Here is a 25,726-nt window from a genome sequence, read left to right on the forward strand (position 1 = left end):
TGAGCAATGACAGAGCTCAAATAAAAGTTGAAGCAGTATGACACTGAAAAGACGCAAGCACGCACACGCGCACACGCACACACGCACACGCACACGCACACACACACACACACACACACACACACACACACCATAGTGGTCTATGCCTTTAATGACTCTGCAGTAAATTATTATCCATTAATGTATGACGCACCTATACAAACAAAACCAAACTAAAAAAAACGTACTGGCCTTCCACCATCACCAGCACAAACAAGGAACAGATGCTCTACTGTGTGTACCTCACAGGCATATCAATTCATTTCCTGGTAACGGTATAAAGCCACGGCGAGATTTGGGGAAACACCCCTCTCTTGATTGCGCTCTGCAGTGATTACCTCTATCTACACATCAGGTTTCCCATGCAGCGTTGCATCACCTCAGCCCCACCTGCAGGGATACCACGTTTCCATAGCAGACGAGACGGGGAAGCTTCCCTAATCCCAGACAATTCCGCCCACATCGCCCTGGCCGGAGGGGATAAGGTATGGAAAGCCGTGGGAGGAAAAGCCAGGCTTCAGGCACTTCACCGTGACACTGGGCGAGGAGATAGCCATCGCTCTCCCAGAGGGGCGTCCCCCTTCTCTTTCGCTCCCCTGTCTCCTCCGTTTCCTCGTCCCTCTCTCATTGGTATCAATGGTCAACCCCAGGATTCCCTAACCACTTCATCATACCTTCCTGTGTTTTTCACCGGTTCCACTCTGAGCCCTCCGAATATGCAAACTAACATAGCGGTAAAGAGTATAGCTTGGCGATGTGGAGAGAGTGGTACAAGCAGTGGTTAGGTGGGATGCAAATTGGGGGTTAAGGTTATCACCTTATTGTGGCCGTCATGCTCTGCTGTGCAGTTAGGAGTCAAAAGGACCGTTCTATCTTGCAGCACGGAGGCTTGAGCTGCCATGGTCTTTTTAATCGTTTCCTCCCATTTGCATGAATAATGCACCAGAGTGAGGAGGAGATTGCACTGGACTATATCAATCTCTTGCAAGGATATCAGGTGTTATCAGGCCCTGACATTACATTTAAGAACCGATAATCCCTTGTGTTTCTTACGGGGAGGGGGGGTGAGGTAATGATAACATCTTTATAAAATGGCATGCACTAAAAAATTAGGCTGGCCAAATGTAACGATGGCTCCGACACATACAGCACCCCGAGTGATTATTACAATTGAGAGGGGAATGCCATTTGTATGTAATGAATAACGGTATAACAAACGGCTGAAGGTCGCTCCCAGAGCAGGCCTTCAAAAGACGTCTCAGGTCAGAGAAAACGGGATGGCGGGAACAGGAAGGGACACACGAGCGTATAGGAAAACAGTGGAAGTGGAAAAGAAGAGGGAAGAGGAGCCTGGGAGCGAAGCATGTATTTTTGGGGGGAAAGAGAGGAGGATGGAGGAGGAGAGTGGATAGGGCCCTAAGTGTCTTTATTGTGACACCCGCCAGCTGCATACATACTGCATAATCCCCTATGCTCCATCACAGCCCCCCCCCCCCCCCCCCCCTCCCCCTATATTTTCCTGTCAGATTTGGTAGTGTGTGCGTGTGTGTGTGTGTGTGCGTGCATGTGTGTGTATGAGGGAATGTGGATGTCTGGTGGGTAAGGACGTCCGGTAACAGGAGAGGGCCTGCAGTCAGACAGCGTTTTACACCTTCTTTTCTCCCTGTCTCTTCCTCCCCATAGTCCCTCCTCACACACACACACACACACACACAGGACACGCCTGTAAAACACTCTCCGGTGTTCTGTAACATGCTGCTGCTGACCCCCCCCCCCCCCCCACCACCACCACCACCACCACCACAAGTCCTGAGACCATCTCTTATTACCCAGCATGCTCTCTGTGCTGGGGGCCATAATAAGACGTGGTTGGATTGGATCATGTTCAATCATGTCCGCAGCTTCACCAGGAACATGGCATAATAATTCGTGCCGTGCAACGAGGGTCTATTATAGGAACCGACGTGCGTGTTAAGGAAACCTGTCCGTGTTGCCATGGCAACGAACGCACTGTACATTTACAATTCTAAGCTACTTTTACTTAACTTGGGTATTTCCTACTTCTTGATACTTCTTGTACTCATCTACATCTCAGAGGCGAGGCAAATACTGTAGGCCTATTTTTTTTTATTTGACAGCAGAGATTTAGCAAAATATAGATTTTTACCATTAAGACATATTTATACATATACTTTGGTACTTTAAGTGCATTTTGATGAGTATTTCTACATCATTGCATTGCTACTTATTACTATACCCATTCTTGGCGGGAACCCCTTTTGGTGTTGCTTTAGCTATTGAAAAATACAATACAAGCTCATAGCGCGCCACCGAGTGGCGCGCTACGAGCTTGTAGGTCTGCTATTTTTGAAAAATCGAAGAACGACTGACATAGAATCATAGCTTTTTCAGAAAACTGTCATTTTCAAACAGACATTTTTAGAATCTGATCTCAGGTCAGAATGGGGCAAAACATCTGAGTACTTAATTCGTGCACCACTGATGCAGACACAGAATCATGCGTGAGGCATGTTTACCTAACACAATACATTCCAGTATGCTTATATCAGGGGGCAAGACTCCCAGGGCTGGTTCAGTGATGAACCGCTCCAGGGAGCCTCGCTAACCAGGCAAAGATGGCCTCTACGCCGCCTGGGCAAAGTGCAAAGCAACACACACTGAAAACACATGTTTTCTTTTTTATATATATAATGTTAGCATAATGCTATTACCCCGTTAGTTTAAAGCCGGTGTGTGCCTGTCACAAAGTGTTCATAAACAATCCTAACAGGAACAAAGCCATGTTATGGGTTCCGTCTGCAGCACGCGGTGACGTGAGCCGGGGCCTGACATAGAATGGCTTGGCTCCAGCGTTGCCAGATTTTTCAAGACAAACAAGCGGCCAGGTCTACAACAACAGTATATATATTACACAGTACACCGGCTATTTGAAATCTACAGGCCAATCTACAGGCTCACAATGTGGACACGATGTGAGGCATATAAACCTCGTAAACACACAGATAGGAAGGAAGCCCAAATAAGCAACTACATTTTAACAAGCCCACCTATTGACACGTGACTTTGCAGAAATGCAAAGCCCAAAGTCACTTATGATAAGCGGACATGGCAACACTGCATGGCTCCGTGAGAAAACATGATTTGGCTGGGTGGAACGGTGTAAGGCTCACAGCGCTGCATGAGAACAGCAGGACGTGATCTTCAAAGCCACGGGCCAACAAGATAATGCTTAACCCATTCTGACCTGAGATGAGATTCATACGAGGTTTCCACTAGGACACACACTGGTCTGATTAATCCATTCTGACCTGAGATCAGATTCTAGAAAAATGTCCGTCGTTCTTCGATTTTTCAAAAATAGCAGACCTACAAGCTCGTATCGCGCCACTCGGTGGCGCGATATGAGCTTGTAGATCTGCTATTTTTCAATAGCTAAAGCATAACATAATGTGAACCCCAAAATGGGTGCCCGGTCAGAATGGGTTAATCCTAGCCTTTCTCTGACAACTGTCTTGCAGTGGTGCCAAAAATCTAACTTTATTATACATTGGATTCCCCCCCCACAACAAACTTTAAAGTTTAACATTTGTTACACTATCTTATGGCAGATTCTCATCAAAGGAAAATATTCAAAGTAGTAAAACCTGAGTGACAGTTTTTATGCAGTACCTCCAGAGCACAAGTTTGTTTTGTTTAGTTTTTGTCGTTGATGTCGGTGTGGTTTTGATGGTGATGGTGGTGTTATTTTATCCACAGAAGGGGGAGTTAAGTAAGTAGGTGCTTACTTCTCTGTGGTCAGGGTTTTTACAAGCCGCCTCACACATTTTTACAGCATGGCAAACAGACAGTAAACACCAGGCAGGCCGTGGTGTTCATGTGTTAAAGCACACTTTAACACATGATTAGGACACAGCAAATTAGATCTGTGGTTGTGAAAGTTGGGTAGCGGGGTTCAAGGGGGTCTCCAGCTAAAATGAGTTCATATAGCATCAAAATCGGCATAACCACTTTAACCCTATTTTATAACTCGGCTAGATCAGCTATTTTAAATGTCTTAAAAACATGTGTTGTGTATATATAACATTTTGGAACAAAGTTTGCAATAATTCTCTTATGGCAGTCCCTGGTACCAAATCTTTTCAGATGGTTGCCTGGCGGAAAACACATATCAATTTGGGGGTCCTTGACACGAAAAGGTTTGAGAAGCAGTGAATTAGGTTTGCGGACAGTAAAACCTTGAGGATAATTGTACAAAAAAAGAAAAAGGTAGCAGCCAGGTGCAGAGCTAAAGAAAACACCAGGTACAAACCATGGGACCATTAACGTCTGTGGACCACAGGCCGCTGACAAATGACTGGGGCTAGGGTATCTCATTTCTGTGCTGGAAATGTAAATAGCAGACTTTTGGAAGTAAAAAAGAAAGACCCCCTTCTGTCCACACTACCCCCCAATGTCCGCCATCCATCCATCCATCCCTCTATTCTTCTCCTCCCTCTCTGCCCATTGCAGTGGTTGGTCCCATGAATCAGGGGTCGGGGTACTAATGGAGGACCTTTGTGGCCTTGTGCGCCTCTGGAAACATTCCCCCTCTCTCCCTGCTCTCTTATAAATCAAGCGGACTTCGTTGAGAGTGCCTAGCATCTTCTGTGATGTCCCAGGCCCATGTCTCATTTCAAAGTGCTCCTCGCAGGCTCACACGGTTCCACGTTTACTCACTGGACACCAGGGACGAGGACGGGAGGGACTGGGGGGGGCAGGGGGATGACACACAGAAGAATTAAGGAGAGAGAGAGAGAGAGAGAGAGAGAGAGAGAGAGAGAGAGAGAGAGAGAGCAGTGATGGAAGAAGTACTCAGGATAGCAGAGTACGGATGAGTACGCGAGACGAAGAGAATGAAAATGGACAGAGGGGGAAACCAGGGAAGCATAACACATGTGCCATAGGACAAAAAAAAGGGCCCCTCAACAAAATGTTGATCTAATAAGTATGCGGAATTAAGACCTCTCACGTAAAAGCATTCACACAAAAATCACAACATTCTGGGAAAACAATGTTCCTCATTAAAGCATCATTCTATGAAACAGTGTTGTGTGCGAGTACAGTGTGTGTAAGGATAGAAAAAAATGCTGCTCTCAACTCAAGTGCATGTACATATGCATCTATGGAATTGCAATCAAAACATAATTTCCCCAGACTACATGGTAAATTGAAGCATGTATATGTGATTGTTGAGATAATGACATTCTGTGGTTCTCATTTTGTCTGCCCATTCATAACAAAACCAGATGCATAACATATGGCATTTAAGAAAAGGAATGTTTTCCTGACTAAAGGATTTGCTACATATGATGTCAACCCCACCAGCATCATTCAATTGATGTTGAGCACACTATTGATGGTGAGGAAATATATCAAAACCGACATTTAGAACCAATACTCTTAAACGATTGGGGGGTTCCTTTCTATATTATATATACACATAAACAAAACGTTCTAATTGATTCGTTTTTTTATAATCAACTAAATTGATTAGTCTGTTGATTAGTCTGTTGACAGCCAAACGGGTAGGTCACATATACTGGAGTGAAACGGCGGTGTGTGCACCACTACGGCCGCCACCGCCGACCTCTTCTCTGCGTCCAGAAACGCTGGACTGGCCGGGGAGGACCACGCACTACCATCTACCATCAACAGAGGAGACCACCACGGGACGTCGGAGCACTGTGAGTTCTGGGTAACTTGGCGGACTTGGACCCGTAACAACACCGGAGCATGCTAGCGTGGCTACTATGCTAAACCAAACAACTGTGATAACACAGCTAACCAACTCCACACAGCAGCGTGGAGTTAACCTGGCCACCAAACTCAACAAGAAGCAACATATCTGTTGGCACGGCTGCTGCAGCATCATGATGTCGGGCGCCGGCCACACCACACCCCTGGGACCGGGGACACCTTCATGCCCATAATGTCTGGGGCAGAGCTGGGCCGTTTTTAATAGGCTATAGGTTTTATTCGTTTTCTTGAGTGTCTTGCATTTTGTCTTGTATTTTATGTCATTACGTGGCCTTTTTACTGTTGTTTTTTCTCTCCGTTTGTACCTTGGTAATGTCTATGTACTCTTGTTTTGTTGCCTGTTTAGTTTTTATGTTTGGGGACTACGGATGGAAATTAGCATCCTTGCTAAATCCAAAATATGTAAATTGCATTGAATGTGTAGTGTTCATTAATATGTGCTGTCTAAATGAATGTATAAAAACTAGCCACTTAACCATGTATTATGCTTAATTGTACGTGGCGTAAAAGAAACTGTGAAAAAGCCGATCTACAAGCTACATTTTGTTTACATTTGTGTTCAATGACAAAACATCGTGACCCGTTGTGAGCTTGTAGATCTGCTATTTTGTTTTTAAATGAATCGTAATCAAGATATAGATTTTAAGTCATATTGTCCAGCCCTACAACAAATAACAATCTTATAGGAGGAAAATTAAAAAGGCCAAATTCTATTAATGCGACATCACAGCACGTGAACTACTAGCTCAGCGACAAAAGCAGTAGTCCTTCAATATAACCTTGAGGAATGCCCAAAGTAATTGCTATCATGTAATCGAGTATTTTAAGACACACAGACTAACGACGCACATCTGAGCGGCATAATGTGACACACTCTTCCGTATCACTAGATCAAATTCCGTGTTAATTCCTTCCTAAATCATTCCTAATCTCTAAACCTGAGATAGCTGTCACATAAAACGGGACTGTGTGGGCCTGTCTTTTCCTCAACCAGCCGCGACATGCAAAAGGGAAGTTAATCTGACTCTGAAAAAAAAAAAGTGCCAAACATCTCTTGTTTCACACTCACATCTAATTTCTTTCCTCTCACATTTAGATTGTGACAGCGTGGTTCGCTTAATCTTTTGCCTATCTCCTTGAAATGCAAAAGGTGGAGCTGCATTTGCATGCAAAGCAGAAAGCAAAGGTATCACTTCTGACTTCATTTACAGAGATCTGGAGGGATTGTATATTGACACCTTTAGTGGTGGGAGGCACACACACACGCACGCACGCACGCACACGCACACACACACACACACACACACACACACACACACACACACACAAAGTGGGAAAAAACGCTAAGACGCCTGTGTTTACTTAAACCGCGGGAGTGTGTGACACCTTGGTCGTAATCGGTGTTAACCCCCGAAGAGGCCGCTGTCGCGGGTGTTTCACGATGTCTGGCCTCTGAGGCCTGAGAACACATTAACCACATGAACCCTAGCACAGGGGTTCCCAAACAGTGGGTCGGGACCCATTTCTGGATCGCGGAACCATTTTATCACTTTATTTTTTGTTTCCTATAATGATTTCCTACAAGCTCACAGCGCATCGTGTTGCGGCGTGTTGTGAGCTTGTCTATTTTCAGCTAAGAGTTTTGTTTTAAAGGGGGAAAAAAGGAGAGGGCCAAGTACAGACCCCTGGGGGGGGGGGGGGTCACCAAAGTGGGTTTAAGTGGTTAATGTCCAGATGAGAGGAAAGAAAGGGGGGGGGGGTAACTCCAGACAGACAGAAAAACATTCCCCGGTCGCTACGCTCATCTCCATAACTCTTTGCTCTGCTACACAGCAGCACTGTTCATGACATGGGACATTAACGACCGCCCACCCTCCCGAGGGCCTTTACATGGCGCTATATACAGTATAAGACTACAGCTGGCTTGGGGAAGGAAGGTACACCCGTTTGGGATTTGATTCATGACTGAGGGCAGGGAACACAAGGGAGACGTTTTTTTTTTTTTTCTTCCCCTCTTCATTTTTTTAAAGTTTTTTTTTTGTGTGGCATTTTTATGTTTCATTCAGACAGACACAGTGAAGAGAGAGAGACAGGAAATGCAGACAGGGGGCATGGGGAAACGGACCAGCCATGAGTGGCAGCAGGAACACGCTGTACAGTAACCAGACGTCTCGGTTTGGCTGGGATTGTCCCGGTTTCAAGCTGGGACTCTTGAGTGCCGACAGATATCTCAAAAACACTAAAATGTCTCGGTTTTTCCACCACAAGTAAAAAAACAACAACACAATAATAAAATAATATTTGAGGACATTTATCATGTTCTGTTATGTTGAAAGGTGGAGTCGCAATGTGTGCTCAGTGCTAAAATTATTTCCTGATGAAAACGTTCCCAAAAAGCCGAATGTTACAAATTGGCAAAAGTAGCTAAAAAGCACATCTACAAGCTGATCTATCAGGTCGTCGTCACAACAAGAGATTGGTTGGCGACACGATGAGGCTCACCTCTTTCTCATCTTACACGAAGATCTCTCCGGAGGTGGTTGAGGAGAAAAATAATAAGTCTGCGATGCAAATGTTGTTTCCCAAGGTCACAATACTAAGCAGAGAGAGAGAGAGAGAAGCCTACTCTTGTGTAGTTATAGTCCTGTCAGAGAGAAGTGAATGATAGCATGTAATTTGGGCAAGACATCCTCTAATCATATTGTGTACGAGGGAAATCAAAAACAACTTTTACAAATGAATAAATCTAAGCATCAGGAAGATCCAGTTTCATTAGAGCTGGAACGCAACAAGAGAGGATAATTATCACAAACAATACCGTCCATTGTGTAGCGTCTATTTGTGACTTGTGTGTACGTGCGTGCGTGCGTGCGTGAGCATGAGCGTGTGCACGCATCGAAGAGGAGAGAGTGTACGTCTGCAATTACTGTCAGAGTGTGATTTGCAGTTGGAGCACTCCATGATGATTAATACTTAGAAGCTCTTAACCGCAAGACGTGTGTCACATATCAAGTTAAAGGGCCATTTCAACTCCCCTCTAAAGAGTTGGATTGCAGTGCTTGCACAAAATATTATTTAGTGCATTGTTTCCACTCCCCCAGGCTGGACGAGACTGACAATGTCAATGTGGGTTTGTGGTTCTGTGCTTTATCGCTGCGGTGTCTACAGGTGGAGTTCTTACGGCGAGCCGTGGAACAGGAGACTGAGCCATTTCACACACCTCTCCTTCAATAGCGTTCAACACGTTAGAGCCCGACCTACGATTTAGGATTTTGGAGAGATTTTGGAGATATTACTGATGCTTTGATTGATGTTTATAAAAATAAATGTGCAAAATCTATTCTAATTAATTTGAAAACACGTAAGCCCTACTCAAAATGCGTTGATATTTTTGATAGATAAATATAAATGACAAAAATTGGGACACAATTGTGTCGTCAAAAAAGTCAGTATACTGATACACTGCATCTGTCATACATTAATCAGCCTGGCATCAATGCATGTAAAAAATAAATCACCCTCTTAGACAAGGCACAGTGGAATATCCATTGTGGCATTCTCTCTTTTTACCTACCAAAACAAATTGTAGACATTTATCATGTTTTTGTTTCCCCTCACACTCAAACTCCAAGCAACGAGACATAACGCGAAAGAGTGAAAATCATAATTATGATTATTATGAAAGATGTCGTCTCCATGGGTGACACATCTCACACATGAAGGCCTCATCATCAGGCGATGATGAAGCGGAGGGAAAGGAAAATAAAATACCATCTCTTATCTCGGGACCTTTTCAGCGAGGCAGACTATCACTCAGTATCAAATGACATTAAGCTAATGGGCCACAGACATTACAAAGGTCCAGGTAGCGAATTGGCCCGCCTGGCGAGCTAACACCTCCCGTGGGGGTGATGAGTGAAGGTGTGATTGGTTTGAGTTCTTTATCAGTGCCAAACTTGGCCATCAGGCTAACATGTGTGAAATCACACACGGCGCCTAGCAACACAGAGGGCTGTGGACACTGCCAAAACATCTCACTCCGCTTAGCAAGAAGGTGTTAATGAATGTAACACCGTTGCTTGCATTAAAACAATTACAGTGGGGTTGGGCAGTTGTGTTGAGAGAAAACAACATGAAACACTGTTTATACACACATCTTTTGTCCTTAATCATAATCACTAGTCTCCCCCTTATAAGTAACGCTGCATCCACACAAACAACAGTTGACACTTGCTCATTACGCCCACATTTTGGCAGAAGGGTAGCGCTAGCTAAAGGCAAGACCATGCGGCCACTAAAATCAGTAGGGCTCATCCTGCAATCCACGTATGCTAATGAGATATCCTGTGCAAAGATGAGAATTAGAGGCAAGGTCACAGGATTACCAAAATCAGTAGGGGTTATCACCTGGGGGAACATACATTCATGGTGCAAATTTCATGGCAATCCAGCCTATAGTTTTCAAGAAATCTCGTTTGAAAACAAAGTGTTCTTTAGACGGGGTTAAGCACGGATCGGCATTCTCAGTGCTATAGCGGACCTAAAATATTATGGATAAGATGAAACAAAATGCTAAATTTAAGAATGTTTAAAATGTTAATCCTGAAGATCTGCACTTTGTTAGTTTGGCGACACCGTGTGGTGACTGGTTGTCACATCAAGTGCACAGTTACATTCCAGCAAATGGCTAACATGCTATTAGCAGTAGCATGCTTTTGAGCCCATCTTCCTTGTTCCAACCACTAGATTATGTTTGTAATAAAACGCTCCATGTGGTTTAGTTAGATAAGACGGCTCCTCAAGATGAAATTCAAACCATATTGGCTTGTTAAGATGCGTCGCTGCAGTTAGCCTATCCGTTAGCCTTATTAACCCTTAGCAGTTGGGTTTTCTCTTACGCATTTGACGTGCCTTATTTATTTCCTGTGCAGGCAAGCATCGTTTCAAAGCATTACACATAACTGGTGGGACTGCAGACCGTTTCAAATTTCGATAAGTGGTGTTCAAAAGTGGGGTTCAGGGACCCTCTGGGAAGCTGAGAACCGAAAATAGAGGATTCCCTGCCTTTTTAGCATCACTGGTAACACGTCATATACGACACAATAACATATCCGCTGTAAGGGTGCAGTGGAACACAGCAGTAGCCACAGAGTAAACAAACAAGTGACGTATGCTTCCTTGTTTATTTGAGGTCGGGAAAAACTGCACTAAATCCTAATTCCCGGATTGACTTTTTGAAATGTGACTTTTTTACAAGAAGGACACACACACACACACACAAATCTGACATGAGTCACACGCGTAATTTGGGCCAATTGTGACATCCTCTTGGAACGGTGAGCCGCCTGCCTGATTCCAGAAAGATGGGAGGTCTGTATTAATGGTAATTCACACTGCTCGTGAAACATGACACGGATCCAAGCACTCTGTCATGCTGCATTGAGGCAAGACATCGCACACACATATCACGGGGCATTACACAACACGCTCAGCTCCGATATCAGCACGGTGGTGGTCACACCAGGGGACTCGACTGGGTTTTCACAACTTCTCCTGGCTTCAGATGACTTGCAGTGAGAAACCCATCGCCTCACGAGATTAAATTCCCTCAGTAAAGATGTTGGCAGGGGAGATAATCATGGTATGCTAGTTTATCCTGCTGCTTTTTTTCCTTCTTTGCATGATAAAGATAATTAAAAGCCCATTGTGGATTTGTGTCACATACGCACACAACTCCTTAATTCCCTGATTTATACTCAGTGTGTGTGCGTGCGTGATAGAGAGCGTGTAAATTGACTCATAAGTTTGGCTCCATTTGTACACTCTCAGTTATGGGACTCTGTGGTCTAATCATGCAATTAAAAGGGTGGAGGACCACAGCAAATACGGGACAGGGCAGCCAGCTACTGGGACTATGCCCACAGATCCATTCATCTTGTCTACTGTCAATCTCCCTCACATGCGCACTCAATTATTTTCTTCACAGAGCCTCGTCCCTCTCTCTCTCTCTCTCTCTCTCTCTCTCTCTCCCTGTCGTTTGCTATTCCTCTCCCTCCTCCATCATTCTTTCAGTGCTCTTCCACTCTCGCGTCACCTCCCTAATCTGCTCCTCTGAAAGGTGTTTCCTGAGGAGGACAGGCCAGAATGACGGATCACCCCGCGGACACGCCGCTCCTCTCCAGGGCGGGAGGAGCTAGGGTGTCGGTAAGCAGTGTGAGTGGGGTGAGGATGTGGTGGTGGTGGGGGGTATTTTGTCCCAAAAGGTGACTGCAAAACCCTGAAAGAGTGCCATTTGTTTCAAAAAGCTTCATATCAGGCCCGGAACGTAGCGGAACCTAGGCTGCAATGCAACGATCCTGACAGCATTTGCTGCGTGTCACTCCCCATCTCTCCCCCCTTTCCTGTCAGCCTATACTGTCCTATCAACATTAAATCGTCAGAAAACTACAGTGAAAGCCATTTAAAAAAAAGTCAGACACATTACCCCAATGCCATTCTGCTGCAAATGTTTATCCAAGTGCCTTAAAAAAAAAAGACACCACTTAGGTAAGCTGAATCAAAACACCCGGGTGTGAGACAAGTGCAGACAAGGCCTTTTCAATCCATGTAATTTTAGAGGGCACGCAAGGCCCCCTAATCAAGGTTAATGGCAAACTTGTACTCCCATTTGTCGCTTCAAAAGATTATTCTTAAGGGTTATACATAGTTTAGCATCAGTGTCACGCAGCCTGTTAGGCTTGCCATGCTCACAATCAAGCTGTAGGTCAATACTGGCATATAAAGACACCCACACGGCACGCAAAACCCCCCAAAAAACAGAAGAGGCTATTGGAGAACCTGATTTGGATAGGGACATATGATCTGATGCAGGACAATGTCACAGAATGACAGAAAGAGACAAGATCATCACAAGGCCAAAGCACTACTGTTTCCATGTCCGCTTATTTTAGGAGTGAGATTCTTTTGAAAATAGACAGAGGCATTTAGCAGATCCTTATGTGGCCTACAGTGGCTTCTTTTGGGATTGTTATGGGCTGCTCATTTCTCTCGCGATTCCCATGTTTTCTCTACATACATAGTGATTTAGTACGTGTCCAGGTGCTACGTTAGGTTACACAACACTCTGACACATAAAGACAGACAGGCAGAGAGACAGACAGACAGACAGGATCGAAGCAGAAGACGCTGTCCGACAGCTGCCTGCCCGGTGGGGTAACGCTGCAATGGGACCCCCCTGAGAGTGGCCGTGTCTGGGGGGAGGGGGTGGGCGTCTGTCCTCCGGCCGCGATGAGGACTTCAAAAGCCCACCCTTTTAGAACCACCCTCTCCTCCTGCTCCACGGGGCATCTCTGAAGATCATCCCAGAAGTCACCAGACCATGATGAATGAATCAGTCCTGTCTATCCTACCTCTGCTAAGACCCCCCCTTCACGCATCACACAAACTCAACAGGTGTCTCCCTCCTAATCTTCCCTCTCTCTCCCTCTCTCTCTCTCACTCTCCTATCCATCTCAATTTTCACTTTTGCCAATTCAAAGGGGGCTTTATTGGCATGAGGAAACATACGTTTGCATTGCCAACGCAAGTGTCAAATAAAACAAACAGTAAATTGAATGTACATGTATGTAAGTTAAGGATATTATAGCCCTACTAGAATAAGGACATGTATAAATAGAACTGTGTACATTTCAAACGTTCCAGTGACAGGTTAAATTTCCCTTTGGGGATTAATACAGTATATCTCATCTCTCTTCCAGTCAAGTAGGTACAAAGTGTGTTTAAGTGTGTTTAAGTGTGTGTGTGTGTGTGTGTGTGTGTGTGTGTGTGTGTGTGTGTGTGTGTGTGTGTGTGTGTGTGTGGTGTGTAAACAAGGGTAAAAACATACAAAATATAAGTATAGAAGCAATTTCTCAAAACTGTATGCTTATGTTATGATTGATTGATAATTGTATTAGACAATAAAATGAAAACGTTACATGGTACAGTCAAGCACATTGGTCCAAAAGGACAGCACAGTAGAAAGACCTTGTGGTCTTGTTTCCATTCGGGTCCCACGCATTCACTCACAACAACAACAATGACAACAATTGAGATATCTCAAAAACAGTAAATCTATGTACTGGTTTGAATATAAATAAATTGAAAGGGGGGTTGGGATAAAAGGTGGGGCAATCCCCTTCTCTCCCTTTGACCTGATGACAGTACAGTGACAGGTGGATTTTCAGACCTTTTTTAAAGGTGATTTGCTTGTTTTGAGGGAAGAGGGCAGGGCATTCCACACCTGAGTGGCAGTGCTGTGGAAGGTGTGTGTGTACTGAGACTGAGAGTGGTGCAGATAGTGCAGGAATTCTCACTCTCTCTCTTTCACCTCCTCCCATCTTCAATGCATTTCTCGTGTCGATGCAGTCACTCTGAAATGTCGACGCATCAAATGCCAAACAAAACAGCCTAAGGCCTGATTATTCTTGTCGCGTCCGCATATCCGCCAGTGTCGACTGGTAATTACATTACAGTTTAGTGGCTGCAGACACGCAAGAGCAACACAGGGCTGCACTGAATACAAGGCATTATAACAATAATGACCTAATGCAGTGGCTCTCAAAGTGGGGTCCGGGGACCCCCCAGGGGTCCATGGTGGCGCTGCAATCTTCTAATTCTGGAATATTTGAACATTTTTGGACAATATTGAAAATATTAGATGTTTTTTTAAATATATAAATTTAAAATTAAATTATCTTCTGCAGCCAAATACAAATGAAGACGCTGACATGAGCTGGTGGAAAAAGGTGCGTCATATGACACACTAATGGACCCCCGTGGCTATGTACAGTAGGCTAGTAGTATATATACTGTACACACACATACAGTATATATGCAAACAGTGCACATCCAGGTGGGGGAGGTGCAATAAAACAGCAATGAAGCAAATCTAAGCGTCTTTGGAGTGTGTCGTCCCTTCCTTCTCAGGGATAGTTTTCTTTGGTCTGCATATATATATATATATATTACACACACACACACACACACACACACGTAGCCAATTCTTAAACCATTTTTACACCCTTTTTCTCCCCAATTTATTCGTTATGCCAATAGATTCCTCCTCCACAGACCCATTTCTGCTGTCGTATCCTACTGACTCACTTGCCAGTGAGGAGCCCCTACCGGGAGGACGTAGAGCCTTCGTCCTACTCCTCCCGCCCAACACTCCCCTGCTGACAGGTGCCCCCCCGCCCAGGCCGTAGTAGGAGTACGGCGCAATGACCAATCAACGGCACGCGATTCTTTGTTTGACCCGGCAAAACCTCGGATGTGTGAAATGATTATCGGCAGAATCACAGAACGTTTCAAATATTTGCGTTGCGTTTTCATTTTTCACAAGATCGGTGTAAAATAAATAAACCTAAAATTTTAGTTCAGTAATGCAATTCCAATGACGAAAGCTTCGTCGTTTCACCCGATGACAAAAAAATGGCGGATTCTGCCATAATCCATACATTGTTATCATGTATTTAAGTTTACCCGATTCATGGGTAAACCTGTAAACTTGCAACGTGACAAAATGTGGACAAAGTGGAAAAAGATCATGGACCAAAAGACTGGGAGGAATGTGCAGAATGTGTAAAGAGGTCCCCTCCTTCCATCACCACCCCAAATAGCCCCAGTCCTTTCCCTCATCTGAACTCTGCTGGCAGCAAACAAGCATGCACCCCGGAGCAAGGGCTGATGCCAAATTAATTGCAGAGGCACCGACCGGTTTTAATTCTGCTTTTGTCTTTGACCAACAATGTATTTTCTTTTGGGGGGGGGGGGGTTCTTCACTGTACACCATCCAACAATGCTACAAAGCCATAAAAAACCACGACATTGTAAATGTGAACAAATGTGAACATCTTAATCCTGATCCTTCAAGATGCCATATCTGATCAGTTACTTGCTGCAGCCAAGACATGGCCATTGGGACTGCTGTGGCTCAGCTGAGGACAGCACTGCACGCAAACCAACCGCACACTAACTTAGACTCGAGCAATCCATATTACTCAACCCTCGTTGACAACACACACACACACACACACACACACACACACACACACACACACACACTCCCCTGTGGCAGACAACAGTCGCCCTGTCATTTTCGATTGTGGGCCATCCATGTTGGTGCCAGCGACACCTCACGGGGCCCCGACCCCCGGAGCGCCACCATTGCTGCCACTAAAGAGCTGCCAAGGCACTTACTTCAGCTCTGCAGAACAAACACAGAAATCACACCAATCTAAAAAAAAAAGAAAAAAAGTACCACAAGGGCCGTCACATGAAAAAAGAAACACGGGCTAAATATATCCCTGTGTCGTGGCCTTCTGACAGAGAAACATCAATAATAGCGGTGTGGCCACAAACCAGAGCGATTCCCCAGACAACAAACTAAATTAAAATAAACATGCTCTGAGAATGCACGTGTCCCAACACTTGGCCCAACAATTAGACGTGGCAGCCGGAGGTGGTCAGACGGGTGGGCCGCAAATGCTTTCAATATTTTCAAGTGGGTAGTGATCCAGAAAAGGTTGAGAACCACTGCCATATAAAATATGAAATATATATTTATTATTTAAGTCTCAATCTTTAGAAAATGTGCTGATTACATAAACAATGACTCCTTCTTCAAGGGTACAGTAATCGAACACATCTTCGTAAAACCTTGTTTCTCCGCATATTTCAACTTTCTTTTTTCTTTGTAAATGAATGCCCCATTTTATCACACAAGAGTGCCACACAAAAGTAGTGAAAATAGCAGAGCTTATAGATCAGCTATTTTCACTATTTAAGCAGTCAGTGTTAGAGGTGCCTAGCCAGAGCGCAGTGCTTTGCAGTTTGCACAATGGCTTCAATCCAGCCACAAATCTGTTTCGAAGAAGTGTTTAATTACTAAACATTTTTTGTTTAAAAACAAAACTAGCTGGAAAGAAAAAAGGAAAGAAATAAGATTTCTAGGGATTTTCATAACCAAGAATCAGAAAGCTTGGGAAGATCACGGCATCTCTATAACAGGCAAATAATTGACACGTTCAAACAAAATAATTCAAAAGAAATACAATAAACCATGAACCATAAGGGGACAAAACAATATCACAGGCTAGGGCTGAAAAGTATGTATATGTTATCCACTTAAACCCTCAGACTAGGCTTAGTATACTGGACCTGAGGTGGCTCTATGTTGGGATTGTTTTTTTCTAGGGTTATCCCGATCCGATCAGGTGATCGGAAATCTGCGCAGATCACGTAATTTTCAAATGATCGGAATTGGATCGGGAGCAAAACAAACTTGATCCCTGGTATCAATATTATATCCATATCATAATATTAGACTGGATATTGTCTGAGATTCTGGATATTGTACTATTGTGATATGGCATAAGTGGAAAAATAGAAATCAAATGATCGGAATTGGATCGGGAGCATCCCTACTTTTCCCCCCCATCTAATCTACACCAAATCTCTTCGTCAAAAACATATCTGACTGGAAGTGTGGCGGGCCACGGTTGACAGTCTCACATGTGCTGGGCAGATGGCACAGAGTGGATGGCACGTAAGGTCACAGAGAGCACCCAGCTGTACATCTCTCTCAACGCACACACGTGCACACGCAACACACACAGATAGTCCCTCCAGGAATTTCTGCACAAGGCCAATGAATGATCAGGGCAGGTAAGAAGAACACTGACATGACATGTGTATGTGTGTGTGCGTGCGCATGCGCACGTGCTCACGTGATTTGATAATGAGCAGAGCACCATTAACGCTGTGCTGACAGCAGCTCTACTCCATGCAGGCACTTAGTGTTTTAAGTCTGACAACTAAAACACTAGCATTAGGTTTTCACTGTCACCACCAGCACCAGCCAGCTTCTTTGTTAGCTGCTCAATTTCAATTTGCAATTCAAATCCGCTTGAATTCATGTTTTTAAATGAATTTTGCCATTGTTTGAACTGCCCGGGACAGCATTATGCAGAAAAAATCATTTCATTTGTACATACTGTAGTACTGTATAGGAAAAATGTCCTCTGCATTTTACCTATCCTAGGAGCAGTGAGCAACTGTTGGTTGTAGTGATGCTCAGGGAAGGCATTGCTGAGACCTGGAAATTAACCTGGGACCTTTGGCTTTCCCAGGCAGGGTCTCTATCCATTCACCTATGGCCGCCAGAATAGGACATAAATGTTTAAACAGTTCCTATCTTCTTCTTTTTTTTTTGCAAAGAAGTGTATATTATCTTTAAATGATCTGATGAATTGAAAATGGCGAACCCATAAAGAAGTCAGTGCTTTTTCTGGTTTTATCCTGATCCAGATTTTGTATTGACGTGAACTGTACCCATTCTGCAAACTGTTAACATGTTCAATCAATCAATCAATCAATCTAATGTGTGCACTTTCAACACTTTTCAGCACTTTCAATTGTCTTTTGTTGGTGATTCTGGCTTCAACAAGCAGTCCATAAAATGGATATCCTCCTCCCCACAGCTTTCTAGCCACAACATCATACCACATGGACCTCCACCTGCTTCCCCAACTGACTGATCTGATATGAAACCTCCATTTGACTATACACAATGCAGGAGGAAATCCCCGCACAAATGACTACAGCAATAGTGAGAATGACTGGTTGCTGGACATTAATGGTGTGTGTGTGTGTGTGTGAGAGAGAGAGAGAGAGAGAGAGAGAGAGAGAGAGAGAGAGACAAGATCCAGGAAAGAGTTATCATTCCATACAGTCAGTGATCTCCCATTCCCCACACACTACATTTACAAAGCCTAATTACACAGATAAGGTATGTGTATATATATACATGTATACTGTCCATGTGGGCGTGTTGCCTGCTGAAGGCAACGCATGTGGAAGTCCACTGGAACTATTGAAATTAATTTGCAACTCAAGAGATATTCTGTACTGATGGTGAAGGTTGAGGGTTATTCCACTTTGTGACCAATATGGATCTCTGACTTCATGGGGCCGGCCTGTGACATCAGAAATATGACATATATGGCTCCAAATTTGTGCACGGCTTCAGCCTAATTAGGCTGACTTTCATTAGAACATGTAAGTTAAAGATTTCAATTAAGTATAAAGCATATCGTTGTCTTCACATCTTATGTTTTTTACCACAGCCAGGGAGCCTAGAAAGTTACGTTATTAGGCACTTTCCCGTGACCTTTTGATCATTGGTCAATGAGATGCTTTTCCCATGCTCCGCAATCGCTTCCCATCCTCTGGTCGGGCGGAACGGCCCCGGTCACATAATTCGATATTCGAGCGCCGGGCGCTTTTTAATACTAATAACTATGGTGTTTCGAAGGTAGTGTGCATTCTGATTAATTTAAAATCATCCTTGTTTGTAGATTAATGCCCTACTTTGTCGGAAGGGGAGGGAATTTATGACCTACATTATACATTTTTTGCCTATGATGACATGCTCAAAGTAGGGACAGGTCGAAATAGTGACATTCTATGGCGTACCCGACCCGTACACCTGTAGAATATTAAATTAATCAATCAAACAATTGGGGTTTGATTTGCGTGTCAACAAATCGTCACCCCCACTGATGTTGTCGCTTTAACATTAATTACCACCGCATGTCTGCGCACACACATTGTCATAGAAAAGCCCGGCACACCCACTGTGTTGGGTGGGTGTGAGCGCTGGCAGCCCCACTCACTGTGCTGAGACTCTAACAAAGTGGACCCCCAAATTAATAATGCATTTGGGCCACAGAACCCCCATCTGAAAATATTTTGTGCCAGGGACCACCCATATATGATTTGCATTGAATTTCTTATATATCTTTTTAAATAGAGGATTTATTTAGGGTTAAAAGTAGGGATGTCCGATATTGTGGGCCGATAATATCACTTGTTAATGTTATATGCATATGCTTCTGCACTGTCAAACAGGCCTACATCTAATGTAAGATTAGTGGGACTCGTTCAAATGAACACCAGTGAGTCCCGGGACTCACTTCATTGAAAACCTAACATCACTGTATAATATCAGATTTATTAGATATTATATTGATATTATAGCCAATTTACAATTAGTTGACCTTTGGTGAAAAAGCCTGCATATATCGGTATCTGGTGATATCGGTATTGGAAATTAGGAGTTGGACAATATCGGAATATCGGATATCTGCAAAAAACAACAAAGAAACAAACAATTATACCGGACAACCCTAGGTAAAAGTTGCTAAACAGATTTTGAAGCTATATTAACCGGAGCGCACTTTGAGAAGCGCTGCTCTAACAGTCCCTCATGCCCCAGTAATCTTGGCAACAACAGCTTATGAGGACACAGGCTGCCTTGGCCTATACCGGCTTGGCTCCTAGTTAACGGTGGCGGCACTAGCCCCCTGTCAGACGTCCCTGTCCCCGTCGAGGGGGGGGGGGGGGGGGGACCGGGCCGGGGCCAGGCATTTAAAAAATAAATTATGCTTTGAATGTCACTGGACAAAGGGGCGTCCTATGTTTAGATGATATAATGTAAGCAAGCGCTTTTCTGCTTGGGCGACGCAAGACAAAGAGCCACCTTCTGAATACATTGGAGCGAGCAAGAGCGAGAGTGTGTGTGTGTGTGTGTGTGTGTGTTTGAGAGAGCGAGAGAGAGAGAGAGAGAGAGAGAGAGAGAGAGAGAGTAACCATGTAAATAATTAAAAGAACACTGGGCGATCCCCATCAGATTTGGGGATAGTAGCCTAGTAATTACTGTGAAGGAGTGAGACGCAATGGAGGATAGAGAGGGAGGGGGGAAATGGAGATGTAATGGAGTCCTGTCAGGGAGAAGTGCACAAGGCTGATTGTTATCAGGAGCCCCAGACAAGCTCGCTTTTTTTGATGTCCTGTCCACGGTGATTAATGATAAAGCCACGGAGCCAAGTCCACTGTGTTAATGAGAGGACGAGACCCCGGCCAACAAGGCGGCCCCCCACCGCCCCCCGCACCCCACTCCCCGCACATAATATGGTACACATACACTACAGGTGGCTGAACCAGGAAGCTGAACCTAAACACAGATGTGGTTTCTTCTGAAATCTGAACTGATCAATGTAACAGAGGTGATAGAGGTGTGTGTGTGTGTGTGTGTGTGTGTGTGTGGGGACTATGTTCTCTCTCATCTAAGCCCAAGTGTCCTCCTGTGCGTGCGCGCAGCCGCGCACAAACACACACACACACACACACACACACACTGACACACACGCACACACACGCGCTTGTATTAAAATAGCTGAAACCTATAAACCTTACCTCTAAATGCCAAATCCAAACCTGAATCTTTTTTTTCCCCTCTCAATTGTCAAATGCTACTATACTTATGGGGACATTTGGTCCTCACCTGGTCGTGGCTGGCTTGGAGGGTACTCCCGGTGCCATGGAAAGTCATCTGCACAGGGGAGAGGGTCAGGTAGGTCACAAAGTCCTTGCCGCTCTGCCCGTCGGTGTACTGCACCTGGAGGGAGACATGGAGGAGAACAGAACACCTGAGGAAACTGGTCCATGAGAGCACAAAACCGAGCAGGCGGGTATTATTGCCATCAAAGAGCATTTGTGACCACTTTCCCCACACTTCCAAGATGGCAAGTGTGTGTGTGTGTGTGTGTGTGTGGGGGGGGGGGTTGCGGGGGGGTGACATCATGGGTGACCCCTCATCATGGAGAGGTTAACTCAGCAGGCATTCCTAAATGCTGTGCAATCAAGACTGTTATGACATGATGGTCCTAGGGGACAATCTGCTCCTCACATCCAAGGGCTTGGGTAATACACTGCTGCATATGCCTTTCTGCCCTACTTCTCACTGGCTCTCGCTGTGCGCGTGCGCTATGACCAAGAGTGTCATATTGTGCACGTACATTCGCTGTGGTGTTCGCCTGGCCTACTTCTGCCCGGGCTGCAGCTGCAGACACCTTCATAAATGGCACTCGCGGAACAAAAGGAGAAGACAGCCAATGATGCAGAGAGCCTCAAGTGTGACAAGGGTTGCACAATTGCCGTGCTTTAAGTGGAGAAAACCAACAAAGCATGAACGTAAACAAGTACATTATATCACTTCCACGCCACTCAACCATCTAACGCTGCTTCTTAACGTTGGGTCCGAGGACCAACTGGGGTCCGAATGGAACCCTTATGGGTCTGTACTCTGTGTACAAATGGAACGAAATTGGCCTGTGCCTTACGGTAGTGTAGTGTTTTGCACAAATCAACCTCCTGGTGGCGCTATAAAAAGCCAATCAGAAAAACATTGGGGAAGAGGTTCTGCTCTGGCATCAAAGGAATGTGCGTGTAGTTTCGCTGCGTCGGCTAATTGTGCCGGAGATTAGCTGCTCACAGACGGACAAACGGACGGACTGACGGACGGACAGGGTGCAACACAGAGCCTGCGGAGACAATGATAGATTTACAACCAATAGACTGAGAAGACAGTCCTTTGTGCTTCGTTAGTTATGAACAGTTCATGTGTCTATTGTTTTTAAATGTGAAGCATCATGAGTCGTGGAGAACGGTATTTTGCTCCCGTGTATATTGCGGAAGTGACAATAAAATCTGTTTGATTGATTGAAAAAAACAAAACAAACAAGGAGCACGACGGTAGCTCATCTCGCTCAGTGGACTGATTGCTAGGAAACAAGCAGTTCAGTATATGGTACTGTATGTACAGTACCATACAGTATGGTACTGTATGCTTCTGTGTGTTCTTAGTTCAGTATGGTACTGTATGCGTCTGTGTGTTCTCTTGTACTGTTACTTTGTCTTCCACTATGCTATGTTGCAATTATATACTGTATGTATAAATGTATTTTCTTTTTTGGCCAACTTAGTGATGGTGTTGCTTTGACTGATGTCTTTCTAGTACTTTAGTGTTTGCCCTGTAATCTGTTCTTAACTGCTGTACTGTCTTAGGCAACTGACCCCAGCAGGATCAATACAGGTATTAACTTATCGTATCAAACTGGGGGTCGTCTAAGGGAAAAATGTTTGAGAAGTAAAGCAGATGCCTTTGAAGGTCCTCCTAAAAAGCTATGCATTGAACGAGCAGGTGTCAGGTCATCTCCTTGTTTACTGTCCAGGATAATGAGGCCTATTCGTCAAAGACGTGGCGAACATCAACACAGTAAAATCCCCAGTGTACATTTAGCACAGAGAGTGTCAAAAATGGACCCAAAGGGACCCTTGCGGGTCCATTTTCGACACTAGCGGTTACATTGGCACACAGGGGATTTTGACTCTGTACCATCTGCTTTAGGGAGCTATAATGAGAAAAGTCGCCATGAAACATAAATGCATTATTCATACTGTGTATGACAATGTGGCACTTTAACGTAAATTAAAGGTGGATATAGAGAAGGGATGACAGAAATGCATGCTGATGATGTGACTTTTGTGTGTGTGTGTGTGTGTGTGTGTGTGTGTGTGTGTGTGTGTGTGTGTGTGTGTGTGACTATACAGCATAGTAGAATTTGCGAAAAAGACATTGTGAGAACCACTTTCCTTTCTCCACATAAGAGAAATGTTTTTTATGGTTAAAACAGATTTAGGGAATTAGGCTTTCAATTAGGAAAAAACCCATGGAAGGGGTTAGGATTAGGATTATAGAGGTTACATAGGTTTAGGGGTCAGGGTGGAAGTTATGCCTGATTTATACAGAGTTACACGGCAGTGTTGCACATCAAAAAAGCAATTCTTTGGCTAAAATGTTGACGTCCTCACAAGTATAGTAATGCACATTGTAAATTTGCTGGCTCCAGTTCAGGCTATGCATTTTGATGTCACTATTGAACAACGCATGCAACACGTAGGTCTTTTGTTTTTGGCTTCAGGGTTACGCCGAAGCTCCACTGCAGCCATCGGGTGTCGCATCAGCACAAGGAATGAATACCAAACGAGTCCCCCCTTTTCCAACTCGCCCCGGGTGTACAGCCCACAGAACTGCTATAGCCTACATGTACTGTATGTATTTATTATGAAGAGGGCTGTGCTATAGGCGATTCACTTGTGACAGGAGGACTCGGAGGAGGACGAGTGGAGGCGGGGGGAACATCGCACTCCATCGCACTGGCATTTCAGACTCAGAGCAGCAGCACGCAGGCAGCACAGCAGCTACAATTTTGGTGACGTCAGTGTTCTCTGCTGTGTTCTACCGGGGAGGGGAGGCGGGCACATAGGTCGCTGAACCAATAGGGAGCTGGCATCAGTTTCCAGCGCTAGTTATAATCCGCCCCTCTATGCCTTGAAAGGAGTGGATACTACTTTCAGGCTAGGCTAAAAATGGCCAAAAAAGTTAGAAATTGGAATTAATAAAATCACTGTCCTACAGTATACTTCCTTCCTAAGTATACTAATACAAATGTGTGTGTGTGTGTGTGTGTGTGTGTGTGTGTGTGTGTGTGTGTGTGTGTGTGAGAGACTTAGGCTTAGTCACTCGTGAGTCGTGCTATGTCAATCGATTTGTTGATTTATCTAAAAAAGTATTGATAGAATAATCCCTAATTCACACTTCTGTGGTATAGCTTTTATGTTAGTTTATTGGTTCATGTGTGTGTGTGTGTGTGTGTGTGGTTCCTGTCGGTGTGTGACTGTGTGTAGACGGCTGTATATGAGCTGTGACTGAAAGCTTCCAGAGTGAGTGGTGTGTCTCAGTGTCTCTACTGAATGACTTATGATCATATGGGCTGCAGAGGCCTGCGAGACACATGGGACGTCTGCCCATAAAGACGCAGGCGCATCAAAACACACACACGCACGCACACGCACGCACGCACACACGCACGCACGCACACGTTGTTGTGCATGCTCAAACAAAATCACACATACATGGAAAAAGAGTATTTTTACTTGGTTAAAAAAAGGACATGGACACACACACACACACACCTGTGATGAAGAGATGGGCCCACCGTGGTAAAGCATGGAATGCTATCTGTTATGTGTATGAATGATGAACACAGTAAAGTGAGCCATGGAAAAAGCCTTCTCTGACAAGTTAATCTCCCATAAATTAACTGGGCTTCAAACCACAGAGAAAGAGAGAGAGAGAGAGAGAGAGATAGAGAGAGAGAGAGGGGGGGGATGGTTGAGAGAGACCACTTTGCTTGACCAAATATAGGAGAGAAGTGTTGCTTGGTTTGTAAGGGGCGTGAATACCGGTAGTCTAATTGTCCAGTGTCATGAAACAAAGTAAAGGCGCCTAGGCTATTTCACACATACTGTAGGACAGATTCTTAAGGCCCCAAAAAAAACATCAGGCAGAAGGAAAAAAAAACTTAAAAAACGTTTTGTCCCAACACGACCCTTTGGTGTTGTTTGGGCTTGAGACCCCTGAAAGAAATGTCCTCTCAACTATACTGTACAGTCACAGTGGTAATACAAACAATGTTGTGTGTGTGTGTGTGTGTGTGTGTGTGTGTGTGTGTGTGTGTGTGTGTTTGTGTGACTGTGTGTGTGTCTGAGTGTCTGTGTCTGTGTGCGTGCGTGCATAGGCATATGTGTATGTAGGCAAATGTGTGAGCGTATGTGCATGTGTGTGTGTGTGTAAGTCCATATGTGCGAGTGCTGAGGTCCAGTGGCTGTGTGGTATTGTCCAGCAGTGTGCTGGTTCATTTAGGCTGGATAAAGGGCTGTTGGTCAGGGGCCGTCAGGGGCCTGCTGATGTATGGCGTAATCAGGCCGTCCGACCAGCGGGGCCCAGCGTGCTCCATCCATCGCAAGCTGTCAGGTCCCCAGCCGAGGGTGAGGCCCCTCCAACAGCACTGGAGGAGAGACGTGTAAACAGACGCTCACACACGTTCGCACGCACGCACGCACACACCCACCCACACATATGTAT

The 25,726-nt window shown here is 44.7% G+C and overlaps 1 protein-coding gene across 2 annotated transcripts in view; it reads right to left on the reverse strand.

Annotated features, from left to right (window-relative positions):
- Positions 1-25,726, reverse strand: part of stau2 (staufen double-stranded RNA binding protein 2) — a 106,356-nt gene that overhangs the window by 14,276 nt on the left and 66,354 nt on the right. For both annotated transcript variants that reach the window (XM_080793925.1, XM_080793924.1), the window contains exon 13: positions 21,242-21,355. In XM_080793925.1, coding sequence (XP_080650051.1) covers positions 21,242-21,355 — 114 coding nt within the window. The remainder of the gene's footprint in view (positions 1-21,241; positions 21,356-25,726) is intronic.

The sequence above is a fragment of the Protomyctophum bolini genome, assembly GCF_963924005.1.
Source record: "Protomyctophum bolini genome assembly, chromosome: 21".
Taxonomy (NCBI): Eukaryota; Metazoa; Chordata; class Actinopteri; order Myctophiformes; family Myctophidae; genus Protomyctophum; species Protomyctophum bolini.